This window comes from Nakaseomyces glabratus, chromosome D, assembly GCF_010111755.1.
Source record: "Nakaseomyces glabratus chromosome D, complete sequence".
Lineage (NCBI taxonomy): Eukaryota > Fungi > Ascomycota > Saccharomycetes > Saccharomycetales > Saccharomycetaceae > Nakaseomyces > Nakaseomyces glabratus.
In genome coordinates, this window is record NC_088954.1 from 463,130 (window position 1) to 479,346 (window position 16,217).

Sequence of the window (16,217 nt, forward strand, 5' to 3'; positions counted from 1 at the left end):
AGGAACTGAAACAAATAATATAATATTCTTTCACTATTACTATAAAACCTTATTCAAAAGGGTAAATAAGCCACTCATTTCAACAAATCAATATCGATAGATGTCACTATCTGGGAATAACTTTGAGAACCCCCAGAACAATGGAACTTCTAGACTTTTAAAAAATGTACAAAGACTTGCTTTGAACAATGTCACAAATACAACAGCAGGCCCTCATGTTGGCTTTCTTGGTTCACAATCTCAAGATAACTCTGCATTAAGAAGCTTCAAGTCATCGATTGCAAACTTAAAGGGTGACTCAGTACCTACTTATAAAGTTAACCCATTGTCTAGACCAGCCTTGGTTAACAATGAAAGAGATTTAACAAAGACAAAATTGGGTATACAAGAAGAAAAGGAAACAAGAAACTATGAAGAAAACAAGGAGAATCATGGACCCCAGAAAGGACATTTCACACAGTATGATGAGAGGGTAGAAGATAAAAATCAGTCAGAATCGACAGTTTCATCACAAACCACAACAGAATCGACGCAAATAACAACGAGTAATGGTGATGATGACCAAACTGAGGAAGAAAATAGCGAGGATGCTGACTCAAAAAAGAAACGCCCAATTTCTACTATTGTGGAACAAGATATACCCAAAAAGTTCAAGTCATGCAATCGTTTTGGAACAGAAGAGTACGAATGGGAAGATCTAGATGCTGAGGATGCCAATGACCCTTTCATGGTAAGTGAAGACGTAAACGATATTTTTGAGTATCTTCATCAGTTGGAAATTGTAACTTTACCAAGAAAGGAGGATCTATACAAGCATAGAAATATTTGCCAGAATAGGGATATATTAGTGAATTGGCTGGTAAAGATACATAATAAATTTGGTTTGCTTCCAGAAACACTATATCTAGCGGTAAATTTGATGGATCGTTTTCTTTGCAAAGAATTAGTTCAACTTGATAAATTGCAATTAGTAGGAACATCGTGTCTCTTTATTGCATCAAAATATGAAGAAGTTTATTCTCCAAGTATTAAGCACTTTGCTTCGGAAACTGACGGAGCATGCACAGAAGATGAGATTAAAGAAGGTGAAAAATTTATTCTGAAGACACTAGAATTTAACCTCAACTATCCTAATCCAATGAACTTTTTAAGAAGAATATCAAAAGCTGATGATTATGACATCCAATCAAGAACGTTAGCCAAATTTCTACTAGAAATATCACTAGTTGACTTCAGATTCATTGGTGTATTACCATCATTATGCGCAGCTGCAGCCATGTTCTTATCCAGAAAAATGTTAGGTAAAGGCCAATGGGATGGGAATTTAATACACTATAGCGGTGGATACACAAAAAATCAATTGGCTCCTGTTTGTGAGATGATTATGGACTATTTAGTTAGCCCTGTTGTTCATGATGAATTCCATAGAAAATACCAATCAAGAAGATTCATGAAAGCATCCATAATATCTGTTCAGTGGGCTTTAAAGGTCAGGAAAAATGGATACGATATAATGTCACTACATGAGTAAAAAAATCAACAACATACAAAAGAATATTCATGGTTATCTAAAACATGGAAAGTAACAAGACACCATATAATGAACTGCACCACTAATCATGATCTTCTGCACATATTATGCCTTCGATAAAGTAATATTCACATTTAATTTTACATTGAATAACCTGCATCTCCTTTTCTTATGATACCCCAAAATGGAAATGATAAACTTACCAACATTGAAATTAACAACAGACTTTTCATGCTGTTAGTTGACCTTATAAACAAATTACTTCATTCAGACGTCACAAAATAAACTAAATCATAGTTACCAAAGCTTTAAGAAGTTTCTTTTATTTCTAATTTTTTATTCAATCTGCATTGATGAGAGAATATTTTCTACTAATCTAATAATAATTTCCTGTTGTTTTAATAATGACCCTTCACTTCGATTTATGACGGGCTGCCCGTCATTTTACTTCTATGAAAGCATTACTGTGACGCTACCAGTGCAAAATTCATTATATATCGTTACAAACCTTGAACACTCTTTTTAAATGGTTAGCCATAATTTTATAATCTAGTTATTAATTAATATGCTATTTTAAAATGCAAATTTTTTCGTAATGTTACAGAGAATCATGAATAATAATATATGTGATCAGGTAAAATAGATTAGCTGGGTCACGAAATGCAATGATCTACTAAGAATGGTAAATTTCGTAGTGTAAGAAATCTCTAACAACTGAAAACATTCTCATAATTTCTTTCCATTTGATCCTTACACCACTTGATAGTTTTGTCATATATAGTGCCCCCTTTAATGCTCTTATATTTATCACATAACGCTGTTAACTTTGTCGCTGGCTGGGCAATTTCATTAATCATTATTGTGCACAGATTTTGAAAATGATTATCATTTAATGCGTCAATACCTCCACTATAGTGTATAAAAGTGTCATCCCAAATAGGTGACTCTCTTTTCAAGATCCGTCTCGCTAGAAATATTGCCATGGCGGCGAGTTCTGATGGCTTTTCACCAACAAACTTTGAGGAACATAAGGAGTATTCTAGGATAAATTTGGCTATCATTCTGCACTCACCATCGTATCCATCAGCCTTTGAAAGTCTTCTCAAAAAATTTAAGGGATTTGGCCAATCTAGGGAGAATTTTAATTCTGTCAAAATGAACATCTCGGACACTTTGATATCGTCTTTAGATGCAGCCCCATCAGTGATATATGCATACTCTGATAGTTTGGGCAAATTAATTTCCTCAAATTTAGCCGCGATGAATAGCGAAGTGACTGCCAGCAGTTGCAGTTTATTTATATCAACTTTATGCTGTGAAAGAAATCTGTCCATAATGTTAATGCCCAGATATAATGTCTCAGGATAGCATTGGAATTTGTCATGCACCTCTACAAGCCAATCTACCAGGACTGCTCTTGTTGCGGGTCTTAGATGATATTTTGATTTTCTATCTAGCAAGTAATTGTGCATGGGTATTGTATTCTTTTCTCTTTCATATAGGAAATCGAAGATATCATTGGTATATTCGACCACCATGGCAATATTGTTTTTCTCCTTAGAGTCCAAATCGACCCATTTGATTTGTCTATCTTGCACTTTAGCTCGCTTAATCCTGGATTCCTGGTCTTTCCCTGTAGGCTCGTCATCGTCAGCATTGTCCTGGAACACTTGCCGTTTCTTGCTGTTGGCCATATATGATGCATCGCTATCCTCTCTTCGTATCCTGCTTGGCTTCCGATACATAGGGTGTCTTTTCTTTTCCTGTTCAGTCAGCGGTTGCGCTTTCCTACCACCAGGAAGAGCCCTATTCACCTCTACATTAGTCAACGCTGGCCTATCCATCTTCTCGTCTTCAGACGGCTTCCTCTGTGCACTGTCCATCGAGGAAGAACTCATACTGCTCATAATATCCCAATCCTCCGTATAAGTTTGTGTTTAGCTTGGTACTTGAGCACAGCTTCCCTGTATTGACGGTAATCGACAACAGTTCTTTAAACCTCCCATACATATATATCAAAAACGAAAGGGTTTGGCAAGAGATCCTTCTATCGCATATAGGTCCAACACGAAAACCTGCAGATCTATGTGTGTAGCACTACAGAATACTGTTGTGTAGTAAATATAGAAAAATATAACCTTCTTGGGCCTGGAGAGGATCTGTGCATCGCGACGCGTCTACGAACAGTACGTGGAGAACTGTTCTCGAATACCATACAGTAATTGGGAGGGAAGCTAACACAAAATTCCCAGTTGCGACGCGTCGGCTTGTTGGTTTGTTATTATTGTTTACTCGAAAATGTGTGGGAAAAAAATCACAAAAAAAAAAAAATAAAAAATTCACTTTACGCGTCGCTTTCTGAGGACCGAAAGTGAAATTTAAGAGGAAAACGCCAAAAAAATAAGCTCGCACTCAGGTTCGAACTAAGGACCAACAGATTTGCAATCTGCTGCGCTACCACTGCGCCATACGAGCATATGTTGTTATTGGTGTTCTCTCACGAAAGTTGTGTACTTGAGTGCTTTTGTGAAATTGCATGGGTATCCCGTTGCATAATATACAGCACATGCAACATGCTCACTATTCCGGCTCATAGACCAAGCCCTTGAACGTTAATCATCATAAATGGTTTGCTTATCACACCAACGGGTTGTAGAACGGGCTTTAGGTCTCTCGAATGGAGCAAGCAACGGAGATGTGATGCACTAGATAACCAGGTACTCGATCAACAATGCGGGGCAGGGGGAGGGTGACGGATATAACCTCTATTGTAATCCCTATTGCTTAAAAAGAATTCTGCTGTACATCACATATGTCCTTTCAACAAAGGAAAGCAGTGCACCCAATCTTATTAGAAACATAAAATGCGATCACACAACTACTCAAATGGAAAAGGGACGCTTTTGAGGTTTGATGTCTATATAAGAGCAAAAGGGCCCTGTGTAACAATAAGGATAAATCTCTTTTTGCCATATGTAATTCTAGTAATTGTAATTGGAGCAGAACAATGATCACTGACGTAAAAAAATTCTGGGTGCCTTTTTATGTGCCTCTGTTGCACATGAATAGAGCCTATAAGCTTATCCAATTGCCTAATGGTATAAATGTTGTAATTATCTCGGATGCTGAGGAGAACTACAACAGTTGCTCTTTGACAGTAGCTGCAGGGTCTCATAACGACCCCGCGACCGTGCCGGGGCTGGCTCATTTATGTGAGCACATGATTTTAGCCGCTGGATCAAGCAATCACCCAACCCCTGGTCTTTTCCACAGTCTCATCGCCAAATACAATGGGGATATGAATGCCTATACTACGGGTGAGCAAACGAGTTTCTATTTCCAAGTGCCACAGGTTGCTAATAGTGAGGGTACGTTGGCGTTCGAAGAATTGCTTTCTGTGTTCTCATCAGCTTTCAAGTTCCCATTGTTCACTTCTTCTGTCTTGAACAAAGAGATTTACGCTATACAAAGTGAGCATGAAAATAACAAGACTAACCCTGGTAAAGTGCTATACCAGGCTACTAGACTATTGGCCAACAAGAATCACCCTTTTAGCAGGTTTTGTACTGGTGATATGAATACCTTAAAGACCTTCCCTTCCACTGAAAACATAAATATAAGAAAAGAACTCATATCGTATTTCAATGATAATTTCTACGGGGAGAATATTACTTTGTGTGTGAGGGGTCCTCAATCATTGAATCATTTGGTTAAGCTATGCATGCAGAACTTTAATGATATTAAACCGCTACCGGTGCTACCAACGGCAATCGGTAACAACAGGGACAGTGACACTGAGTTATTTGAGGAAACTCTCAAGCGATTAAACATTTTATATGATGTCTGGGCCCCCCGTTACACAAGTCTACCTTGTTTCCATATTGGCTATAAAAACAATGTGATTTTGGTGAACTCCGACATGGAACAAAGTTTTAGAATAGTTATCCCGTTAATTACCAATGACACCCGAGAAGATGCGATTTTTACTGAAGTATTTACCAACATATGTGTTGAGTTATTGGGTAATGAGGAAGTTGGCTCTTTCTGTCACTTTCTGAAAGAAATTAGTTGGGTTAGAGAATGCTATGTGTACCGTTCGGAGTTTGCTGTAGGTGCCGCTGGAATTGTTCTTGAGTTTAAATGTTTCGATACTGGGTTTTCCCAGATAGAAAATATTGTTAATGTTCTGTTTCAGACATTGATTCCAATGTACTTAAATATGCCATCTGATGACCTTGCTAGATTCATCAAAGAACAAACTATAATAGAAACTATTGATTTCATGTACACTTGGAAACATCTTAGTCCGATGGAGGAGTCCTCTGATTTGAGTATGCAGCTACAAAAAGATTTGCATAACAGAGGTATTAAATACTTGTTGATGAAATCACCAAGCTTCTTACACAACTATGAGGAAATGTCAAAAACTGAGAAATTACACTACTGGCCTTTGATAGTTGAGAAGTTCAAAGTGTTTTTAAGAAGACATATGATATTACCTAACGCTAAGGTTATTATTCCTACCTCAGAGCCATTTACCAAAACTGTAAGAAACTTGTTCAAAAATGCTCAACAAATGGAAGTTACAAGTGAGACGGATCCCTACTATGAATTTAATTATTCTGTTTATTCAGTGAGCTTCCCAGAATCCCGTGTTATTTTTCCTTATCAGTTTTCTTTTCCTGGACCCAATGAGTTCATTCCACCAAAATACCGCAACCTGGATACACTATTGGAGATGCTATTCGGAATCTCAGAGAGAGCAAATTTCTCACCATTAAGACCTATAGTTAGGCTGAAAAATTCAAGAGCACGATCTGCACCTAAATTAGTGCATCAAACTGAAGACGTAGAGATATGGACGGCCAATATAGTAGATGGAATATTCAGTAAAGTAGTGAACGCCGACATCAAGAGCTATGTGACCATAAAGATAGTAAATCAGTGTATTCGCCCCACCCCAATATCTTCATTACATTTGGGGATGATGGTAGAAATAATGAACATGTTTCTCCTGCCACGACTCTACTCTTGCACAAAGCTTGGTTTTTCTTTCCACTTGCAAGCCGCCCTGGATGGCTCCATGTCCTTTGATATCGTAGTAACTGGTATCATGGCAGGAATTATCAAGATTCTTGAGAAAGTAACCGATCTTATCGAGATAATTGTGACCAAGCCGGGGTATATCCTTACAAATGCATTTATCAGGAAAGCAAGAGTAGCCATTAGGTCGAGATATGAAGCTGCTACTAAGGGGAGTTCGGTCAAGATAGGCACTACAGGTCTATTGGTTGATCTGGAACCCCACGTATGGAGCTTTGAGGAGCGTGTAGATGCATTAGAAGAGAGCGATATCGAAGTGTTTTTCCAATTTATCAATACATTCTTCCGAACACACAAGCATACCAAAGTATTTGCGCAGAGTAGTAGCACGTCTAACATAGACAAGATTGCTAGATATGTTGTCCAGCGTATAGTGACACCGGGAATCCCAGAAGGCAATGATGCATTGGTTGAGTGTGTACGTGACGATGGTCACACAAGGATGCTAAAACCGGGTGAAGAGAGGCATATCAAGCTTATCGGTAGAGATAATGATCCGAACAATTGTGTATTCAGTTATCTGGAGATGGCCCCATTGGAAGGGATATCATTAAAGCAGTATCGGATGATTGAGTTTACTGATTACTTATTTCAGTTGACGTTGGTTCCCGAGTTGAGAAACAAGAGACAAGTTGGTTATGCAGTTGACGGTGGTCTTGTTATATTAAATAATGTTGTTGGTGTCAATGTTGTGGTTGTGTCCAGTACATCACCAGAGCACATAGAGCAAGAGATAGAATCGTACTATGCGCATGTCCGTCAATATCTGTCTGACAACGTTGACCAAATATGGAGAGACTATAGCAAAATTATCAATGACCGGGACCCATTGATGTATCTTCTAGACCATGACGTGTGGTACAACATCGAGCGGGAGAACAGCGACATACCAGAGTACAGCAGAGACCATGTTGCCAACTGCCAACGAGTATTCAAATATAAGGATCTTATCGAGTTGTTAGTGGTAGATACACCTATTAGCGGCCGGCACCCGGACTATACACCTCCCTTCAGCATGCAAGAATACTTGCAATTCCTTGACAGTAGTATTGGCACCTACAAACACAAACGTCATCACAACGGCACCAGATCTGTTAGCGTGTGGGTGTATAGTCCCATGGACAAACGGGACGTATTCCAAAGACAGGTCAAGTATCAACTCGAGAGCTTCTTGAAGTTGAAGGGCCTTGTGATTCCAGAGAGAGACCTAGCGGATATCATAAGGGAAGCCGGCGGGAAACAGACCACAATGTTCAAGCTCTTGTACAGACGATTCAAGCGGCAGAACGAGGCCGGCAAGTTCGTAAACTCCGTAGCAACCGAGACGTTCAAGTCAATACTGCACATACCTTCGAAGACCACCGCGCAGGCGAAGACCACATCGAAGACCACATCGAAATCCAGATCAGCAGCGGTAACGGAGACAACTGCCACAATACCCGCATCTTAAACGAATTAAGACATATAAGAAAGAAAAAGAAACGCGCCGCAAATGTGACTTAAACAAGGAAGCACGATCCAGAACAAATTGCAGACGATAACCGCAGGAGCAACCGCAGATCACTTGCCTCCTTCTCTTTTCCAAATTAGGATAATTACAAGTATATTTGCTCACACAGAGCAGAAGCACACCTGCTTTATCTCGCGTGATTCACACTTAAACCCACGCACGGAGAGGCCTTCCACCATCCATCCGTGCAACCTGCCCTGCCCCTGCTCTGCCCCTTCCCCTTCCCCCCTCATGCTGCGACTCCCCCCCCCACTGCAGTCACTGAGAAGATATGCGCAGCCGTGAGCACAAAGTGACAATCCTATAATTGCTCATTATAGCACTACACGAGCGTGGGCTGTAGAAAGTACTGAGAGAACGCATGCAGAGAGAATAAGATGAGCCTACGGAGGTTGTACGGACCATGGCAGGGAGGCTGGCTTTCCCCCTCGAGACTAGAGGCAAGGATAGATTGGCAGTTTCCTTCGAGTCGGCTGCAACAGCTGCAACAATTCTAAGTGGACAAAAGAAAGAACAGAGCGCAGACAAAAAGCATTGAGCACAATAGGATAAGCCAGAGTTACTGGGACAAAGAAACCTCATTCTTTCGAGGATTGGATGAATGGAAGTCATGGAATGGATAATGGTGAATAGAAAAGAATATTTGCTCAAGTTGACATTCACCTGGAAGAAAAAAAACAGGTCCCTCTCTATGCTGTCAAAAAAAAATTTTGTTGGCCCCGAGAAAGCTCATATATATAAGTGAATTGTATTCTTGAGATCTATCAAAAAAAAAAAAAGACGCTTGGTTATAAGCCACAAAAAGTACCTTACTCCAACAAATCTCCCCACTTCTGCAGATCAGAATAATAAAATATAGAGCTATGTCTTCGATGTCTTCTATGTCTTCGATGTCTTCTATGATGTCGTCCATGATGTCGTCCATGATGTCGATGTCAATGTCGATGTCGACGTCGTCTGGAAGTATGGGATCGATGTCTATGTCGATGCCATCCTCGATGTCAATGTCGATGTCAATGCACTCTGGTATGTCTATGGATATGCCTATGTCGATGTCTATGTCGATGCCATCCTCCATGTCGATGGCAATGGACATGGGCTCCCACTCGCACTCCACCATGGCTGTAGACATGGGCCACAGTACAAATGCATCCGCTATGGCAGGTATGGATATGGGCATGGGCATGATGAAGAACATGCACATGAACATGTGGTTGACTCCAACTTACAATGACTACCCTGTCTTGTTTCAGCACTTGAGAGCTGACACAAACGGTAAGGCCTTCGGTATCTTCCTATTGATAGTCGTGGCTGCCTTTGTCTACAAATTCATCACCTTCACCAGTTGGTGTCTAGAGGTCCACTGGTTCAAGAAGTGGAACAAAGACTCCAAGTACGCATCCATCTTCCCAGCTGCTAACAAGAAGAACAATGCCAACGACCCTGAGATCATGGAGGCCCATGTCTCCGGAATGCCAAGAGTTCCTAACTTGCTAAGGGACATCTTCATGCCTTCTTTCACTGACTTGTTCCACGACTTCATAAGAGCAATCCTCGCATTCATTTCAACCATGATCATTTACTGCTTGATGCTTGTCGCCATGACTTACGTGCTAACATACGTGTTCGCCGTAGTCACTGGTTTGGCTCTAGCAGAAGTGTTCTTCAACAGGATCAAGATCGCTTTGATGAAGAGATGGGACATCCAAAGAGAAATCGCTTTGGCTGCCGCCTGCGGTGCTAAAGGTGAGTGCGAATGTGGTCCTAACGACCCAAGAAGCCCAAGCTCAGGAACTTCCACTGAGGAAGAGTACGACGAGAAGCACGGCGGTCACAACCACAAGGAATTCCGTTCCGCTTCTAACATGGACGATAATTGCAACTGCGAAACCCCAGTCATTGCAAAGTCCAAGCAGGAGAAGAGAATCGAAAGAGAAACACTAGAAAATAGTAGGATGCAAGAACAAGCTAACACCATGGCTCCAGACTTGACCCCAGCTGATGGTCTACACTAATTGCCCTTCATGGTGAATACTTTATTTTCTTTCTTCGATGATCAAAACAAAATATAGACCTAATGGAATTGTATGTTCTAGCTGCAGCTCGCTAATCTATTGCTCCACCTTTTGTCTCCTCGACCTAATATTATTCTTCAGAATTAAAACCAAACACATTAATATTCAAAATTTATATAATTAAGAGACAGACAAAAGTTATACTTCAGTGACTAGATGGCATCAATGCAGTAATTTTTTGTGTATTTTTTTTTTTTGCCCTTAGTACCTTAATTACCGTTTGTTAATATTGCCTTTTTATAATGATATTTTCTATTTTCTTATATACAGTAACCCCCCAATATCATCATACCTCCTTTTATAATTGAAAACTGTTCGAAGCTCCGAGGTATTATTAATTCCGTTATATTCATTGTTTATAGAAAAATAGAGTCAGCTGATCACTTTTTTTTCCACTCTCGGCTCATCTCAAAATCCGAAGGCGAATCAACAACTCATCAGTTCTCTTAATGAGCAATCCAAGATTCAATTATTTGACTAGAGCTATATATCTTCCTTATTACTTCTCCATTCTTGTTGATTTACTTGCCCAGACTGTAAAACTAATACCTGCTATCATTAACTGCCCCAAATATTCACAAAATTTGTACAGATGATGCTTAAAAGAGGAATAAGGAAGTCCTATGCGGGAATTACCCCCATGATACGGAATGAGGCTGCAATGACTGCCAGATTTGGTGTATATGGCACACTAACAGCCTATAGCGCTCTAGGTAGATCTTTCTCTTCCACGCCTATGTACTTACAAATGAAGAAATCTGAAACAGAGAGCAAAAAACTAACAATTTGGGACAAAGTCAAGAAGGAAGCACGCCACTACTGGGACGGTACCAAGCTGTTAGGCTTTGAGATTAAGATATCCTCCAGGATCCTTATGAAATCGATGACCGGATATGCCTTAACCAGAAGAGAGATGCTGCAATTGAAACGTACCATTAGCGATATCATCAGGCTGGTACCGTTTGCTGCGTTCGTGCTGATACCATTTGCGGAATTACTGCTGCCTATTGCTCTTAAGATCTTTCCAAATATGCTTCCTTCTACATACGAGTCTCGTAGCTCAAAGCAGAAGAAACTGGATAATCTAAGGAAGACCAGAGAGCTAGTTTCTGAGATCATGAGAGAGAACAAGACACAATTGAAACCAACTGGTATCAATGAAGAGCAAAAGACTGTATTCAATAGTTTTTATGAGCATGTGAGAGCTACTGGAGAGCCAGAGTCCCGTGAACAGCTTGTAACAGTGGCCCGTATGTTTACCGACGATACGGTGTTAGATAACCTAACACGTCCGCACTTAGTTGCCATGGCAAAGTATATGAACTTGCAACCTTTCGGAACAGATGTGATGTTGCGTTACCGTATTAGATATAAGATGCTTCAATTGAAGAACGATGACGTGACATTGTACTATGAGGGTCTTGACCAACTAAATGAGGCCGAGTTAAAGATGGCGTGCGCCTCCCGTGGTATTAGAAGTGCGCAGGTAGAAGATGAAGTTAAACTCAGGGAGAGTCTGAGGGTATGGCTGTCTATGCGTCTGAAGGAGAAAATCCCTTCTACGTTGTTAGTGTTGGCCACAGCCTACAACTATGGTGAGGTGCTACCTACCAATATCGGACGGAGTCCTGCTGACTCCGCCGCGGAATCCACGGATAACACCAGCTCGCTCTACGACGCCCTGTGTGACGTGCTGAGCGGTATCCCAGATGAGCTGTACCACGAAGTCAAGGTCAACGTGGTGCACCACGACGAGCCCGCACAGAAGCTAAACCAGTTGAAAGAACAGGCGGAGATCATGCGCGAGGAAGAACAACAGGAGAAGAACGAGCTTGTCCATGTCCAGGACAAGCTATCTCTGGATGAGCTAGACCCTGTCCAGGAGAAGAAGTAGTTTCTGTTCCCGTGCCATCATCCCCATCCGCCCTCTGTACCTTGTGTACCTTGTGTACCTTGTGTACCTAGTGTACCTAGTGTATGTTTTACCTATAAATCTTGCATGCTCTACATTACTAATACCCTCTTGATAGGCAGACATGTATATATCTTTGTTTAAGCCCATTAAGACAAGGCATTCTCTTTTAGATTACTAGTATTTTATTGCAAAAAGGTAAGATCCAAGTGATCTACGCTTATGTCCCCTGTTCCGCCGCGGGTTTAACGACGGACCAGTAGGTACAACAGATGCCCCCCCAACCCTCTGACTACGGGGTCTTCTACACAGCTTCTTCAATCGCCGGCTTCCTTTGCACTGATCTTCCTGCAGTAAACATGCACAAAAAAAAAGAAATACATTTGGAATGTGGCTTCTGCAGCAGTTTCTCAGCAACGGAAATTTTTCCGCACTAAACTACCCGTACGACATCCTACTTCAGTATATCCGGCAAAGCAGTCGCATAGAACAATTCGACGAATGTTAGGATCCCTGCGGAACTCTCACTGCATTAGAGTTTTTCCTTTAATTAATCCCGGGGAGGAGAACTTTGTGGAGCCGTTGCACGGTAGTCTCTGTGTGTTGCTGCCATTACCCCTGAGATACCCCTGCACAACTGATTCTTAATTACTGATTTTCGATTCCTCGAAGGTCCTCATCTTTAAGGGCAGCCTTACTGGCCCATACAGTGCTATCCATTGCTATCCTAGTGCTATCCTAGTGCTATCGTAGTACTATCCTAGTACTAGCACTGTGCCAATCAGCACACGAGTGGGATTTCATGGATTGGGCTGAACTGAGAAGTATAAAAAGGGCCTGCTATTTCATAATTCTATCTCGTTTCCAATTGGAAAAAGTAACCCACTACAAAATAAAAACACCATAGAAAACAGCAATAATGTCCAAGATTCAACAGATTAGAAACACCATTAGGAGCATTGGTACCGGTTACGGTCTGATGTCCTTGACCTGGAAGGCCGTTCCTACTGAGCAGGAACAAGCCTTCGGTGCCATGAAGAAAGCCATTGACCTGGCTCGTGCTTCCAACCACATTGCGTTCTTCAATGTCGGTGAGTTCTACGGTAAGGACCGTGTCAACTTGCACCTTGTCAGAGACTTCTTCAAGAAGTACCCTGAATTGAGAGAGCACGTCATTATCTCCTGTAAAGGTGCCATGGACTTGTCAGACCTGCACGCAATGGGTAAGTACGATGACGTTGTCAAGAGTGTTGAGGCTTGTACAGAGGCTATCGGTGGCTTCATTGAAATCTTCGAGCCTGCTAGATTGGACATGGACATCTGCAAAGAAGGCGAAGTGTATCCAAAGGAATCCATCCAAGCCCTAAAGGACTTGTGTGACAAGGGTGTCATTGGTGCCATCTCCTTATCTGAAGTTGACGAAAAGGTCATCAACGCTGTTGCTGCTGATTTCGGCGAGTACCTGGCCTGTGTTGAGGTCGAGCTTTCTTTGTTCTGCGACGACATCCTACACAACGGTGTCGCCAAGGCCTGCAGTGACCACAACATGGCTATCATCTGTTACTCCCCATTGGGTAAGGGTATCCTAACTGGTCAAATCACTAAGAACTCTGATATCCCAGATGGTGACTTCAGAAAGATGCTAAAGAGCTTCTCCGATGAAGCTCTACAACACAACCAAGAAATTGTCAGCTTCATTAGAACTGAGATCATCGAGAAACGTCCTGCCGGTAAGGAAATTACTCTACCTCAAGTCGCCTTGGCCTGGATTAAGCACTGGAATGGTGACAGCAGTTATCCAAACGCTAAGTTCATTCCTATCCCATCTGGTTCCAGCGCTGCTAGAGTCGCTGAAAACTTTGATGAGGAGAAATCCACCATCTCTGATGAAGAATTCAAGAAGTTGAACAAGTACGCTTTCAACTTCAAGCCAGTCGGTGCCAGATACGAATTTGTCTCTGACCCAACTAAGCACTAGAATAATCGATAATAGTCTTTTCCTTGATCTGACTAAGCATATACATAGATTTCTATATTGATTATATTGATTATATCTCTTATATTTTTTAGTAAGTACAAAAAAAATGTTACTTAAAAGTTGTGAACTTCACTTTAGTTGTTTCGAGCAGTCTTAAAATATGTATGCAAAGAATATGTAGTGGTTACTTAATGAGCTTTCTTTTATGCCACCAATTTGTTTCTTGCTATAATGTTCTTGTACAAAAACAGTAGTTTTCTTATCACCCTGACGATTTCATCCTTATACGTGAACAACAGTCCCTGAACGATCACACCCTTTGAGACTTGTGGGATAACACCCTTCCATAAGGATAGGAATCCCTCGTTTTGATAAATGTGTTGCAAAACCTCTTGAAATGTTTTGAACTTTGAACCTTTACCCTGCAAAGTAATCTTGGCAACGATCAGAGGTTGTGTTACGAAGGTCGAGATCATCTTGGAGAACATACCTAGAAGAAAATTCTCACCTGCTGAAAGCTGAGTAGAGATCTTCTGGGATCCAGAAAGACCTTTTGCTGTTAGAATCATACTTTTCAACTTCTGATAACTCCCATAAGTGATGGCAGGGTTGGTGGAAAGCACCAAGGCGACTTTGAAGCCCTTCCAAAAAGCTGTTAGATCTCCATTACTCTCCTCATAAATCTGTTTGATTACTGCCTTTAGTGAGGCATCCTCACCATCTTTAGTAAGTTGTTGTCTTGTGCTAATAACTGAAATTGGATTTGTCACTACTTGAGTCATCGCACCTGCACTCATACCCAATGCCAACTCCTCGATTGTAGAAAGCTCTATAAACTTGGAGTCATCCTTTAGCTGTAGTCTACCAGCCTTGAACACAAAATAGTTGCTCCTGATCAATGAGTACCAGAAGAAATAAATAAAATTCTGCACAAAATTTGCCGCAACGTTGGTAGCCAACCCTTGGTAAAGTCCCAGGAATCCTCGCTTCTTGAATATCTTGATTATACAATCAATAACATTCTTGTATTTCTCTTCTTCCTTAGAGTCACCAGAATCTGCATTCTTATGTTGGGTCTGTATCAATGTCTTCGCCAAATCCAAAGGATAAACTGTGGTTGCTGCCAAGGAAGACGCAACAGCACCAGTGAATGCACTTTCCAGAGAGGCCATCCTTTATACTACTGATCTGAATTTATCCTGAATATCTTGCTGGATGAAATTCGATTAGAATTCACAACGCATTCCCTGCAAGTACAAGGGTTTGTAATATAACTACCCAATATAATTTCTGCTATATTTCCTGATTTTTTGAAAAATTTCTCGGAGAGGCCATCGCTCGGATGACAAAATCGGTGTTAATGCATTTGATCAATGCAGTGCCAATGTTAACTTCTCATAGTCATTTAAATGTTGGGTTGGTTCTTTGGAGACAATGGATCCACCCGTTTAAAGGTTCCTCTTTTACCCTCTATCAACTTCACTCACTCCACTTTGCTCTCCCCTGTAATTGACTATCTTAGAAGCGGACGTCATGAGGATAGCACTTGTGTTTTCTGCCGTCCTTTCTTGTACTCTTACCTTTATCTCTTGGCATACTCTTACGCATGTCGAACGCGTCCTTGTCATCATTAACCTTCTTTAATGAGGACGGATAGCCGTCCTTTTGCGAGTTATAATAGCCTACAACTCGCCTAAACACACTGTATCCCAATTTCTCATACAATTTGATCGCTAGATCGTTGTTGCACTTCACAAACAGGTCAATGAAGTTCACTTCATGTGGATCTGCATCCGTGATAGCTTCTAGTGTATTACAAAGACGTGAAGCCAATGAGATACGCCTAAATTCAGGCGCCACAGTAACAGCAGTGATATGAGAGTGCCATTCGGGCCCCTTACCTTCTGTCTTTGCCATCATATATCCTGAGTACAAAGCATTATTAGAAGCTGTTTCATTACTCTTGAAGAACAATTCAGGCCACAGGATCAGATACTCCAGGTAGAATTCTAGCGGGAAGTTCTCTGTTAGAGTGTCCAAGTTCACATTGTTCAATTGGAATAGGTCAGAGGGCTCAAATGGGTCTATACTGGTCATCCTGAGTGTGT

The 16,217-nt window shown here is 41.1% G+C and overlaps 8 protein-coding genes and 1 non-coding gene across 9 annotated transcripts; 5 read left to right on the plus strand and 4 right to left on the minus strand.

Annotated features, from left to right (window-relative positions):
- Positions 1-100: 100 nt before the first annotated feature.
- On the plus strand, positions 101-1,531 carry CLB2 (B-type cyclin CLB2; the record flags this gene model as incomplete). The annotated part of the gene is made up of 1 exon (XM_445613.1): positions 101-1,531. One exon carries the CDS (start codon positions 101-103, stop codon positions 1,529-1,531), a length of 1,431 nt encoding a protein of 476 aa, XP_445613.1.
- A 707-nt stretch (positions 1,532-2,238) lies between these two features.
- CLB5 (B-type cyclin CLB5) lies at positions 2,239-3,438 on the minus strand (the record flags this gene model as incomplete). The annotated part of the gene is made up of 1 exon (XM_445614.1): positions 2,239-3,438. The coding sequence occupies one exon, from the start codon at positions 3,436-3,438 to the stop codon at positions 2,239-2,241; it is 1,200 nt and encodes a 399-aa protein (XP_445614.1).
- Positions 3,439-3,934: 496 nt separating this feature from the next.
- tC(GCA)1 lies at positions 3,935-4,006 on the minus strand. The gene has a single exon. It is a non-coding gene; the product is annotated as a tRNA-Cys (tRNA).
- Positions 4,007-4,538: 532 nt separating this feature from the next.
- On the plus strand, positions 4,539-8,084 carry AXL1 (Axl1p; the record flags this gene model as incomplete). Its single annotated transcript, XM_445615.1, has 1 exon — positions 4,539-8,084. The coding sequence occupies one exon, from the start codon at positions 4,539-4,541 to the stop codon at positions 8,082-8,084; it is 3,546 nt and encodes a 1,181-aa protein (XP_445615.1).
- A 923-nt stretch (positions 8,085-9,007) lies between these two features.
- CTR1 (high-affinity Cu transporter CTR1) lies at positions 9,008-10,159 on the plus strand (the record flags this gene model as incomplete). Its single annotated transcript, XM_445616.1, has 1 exon — positions 9,008-10,159. One exon carries the CDS (start codon positions 9,008-9,010, stop codon positions 10,157-10,159), a length of 1,152 nt encoding a protein of 383 aa, XP_445616.1.
- Positions 10,160-10,811: 652 nt separating this feature from the next.
- YLH47 (Ylh47p) lies at positions 10,812-12,113 on the plus strand (the record flags this gene model as incomplete). The annotated part of the gene is made up of 1 exon (XM_445617.1): positions 10,812-12,113. One exon carries the CDS (start codon positions 10,812-10,814, stop codon positions 12,111-12,113), a length of 1,302 nt encoding a protein of 433 aa, XP_445617.1.
- Positions 12,114-13,050: 937 nt separating this feature from the next.
- On the plus strand, positions 13,051-14,109 carry GVI51_D04697 (pyridoxine 4-dehydrogenase; the record flags this gene model as incomplete). The annotated part of the gene is made up of 1 exon (XM_445618.1): positions 13,051-14,109. The coding sequence occupies one exon, from the start codon at positions 13,051-13,053 to the stop codon at positions 14,107-14,109; it is 1,059 nt and encodes a 352-aa protein (XP_445618.1).
- Positions 14,110-14,312: 203 nt separating this feature from the next.
- Positions 14,313-15,281, minus strand: ANT1 (Ant1p; the record flags this gene model as incomplete). Its single annotated transcript, XM_445619.1, has 1 exon — positions 14,313-15,281. One exon carries the CDS (start codon positions 15,279-15,281, stop codon positions 14,313-14,315), a length of 969 nt encoding a protein of 322 aa, XP_445619.1.
- A 346-nt stretch (positions 15,282-15,627) lies between these two features.
- On the minus strand, positions 15,628-16,206 carry NAT3 (peptide alpha-N-acetyltransferase complex B subunit NAT3; the record flags this gene model as incomplete). Its single annotated transcript, XM_445620.1, has 1 exon — positions 15,628-16,206. The coding sequence occupies one exon, from the start codon at positions 16,204-16,206 to the stop codon at positions 15,628-15,630; it is 579 nt and encodes a 192-aa protein (XP_445620.1).
- Positions 16,207-16,217: the final 11 nt, after the last annotated feature.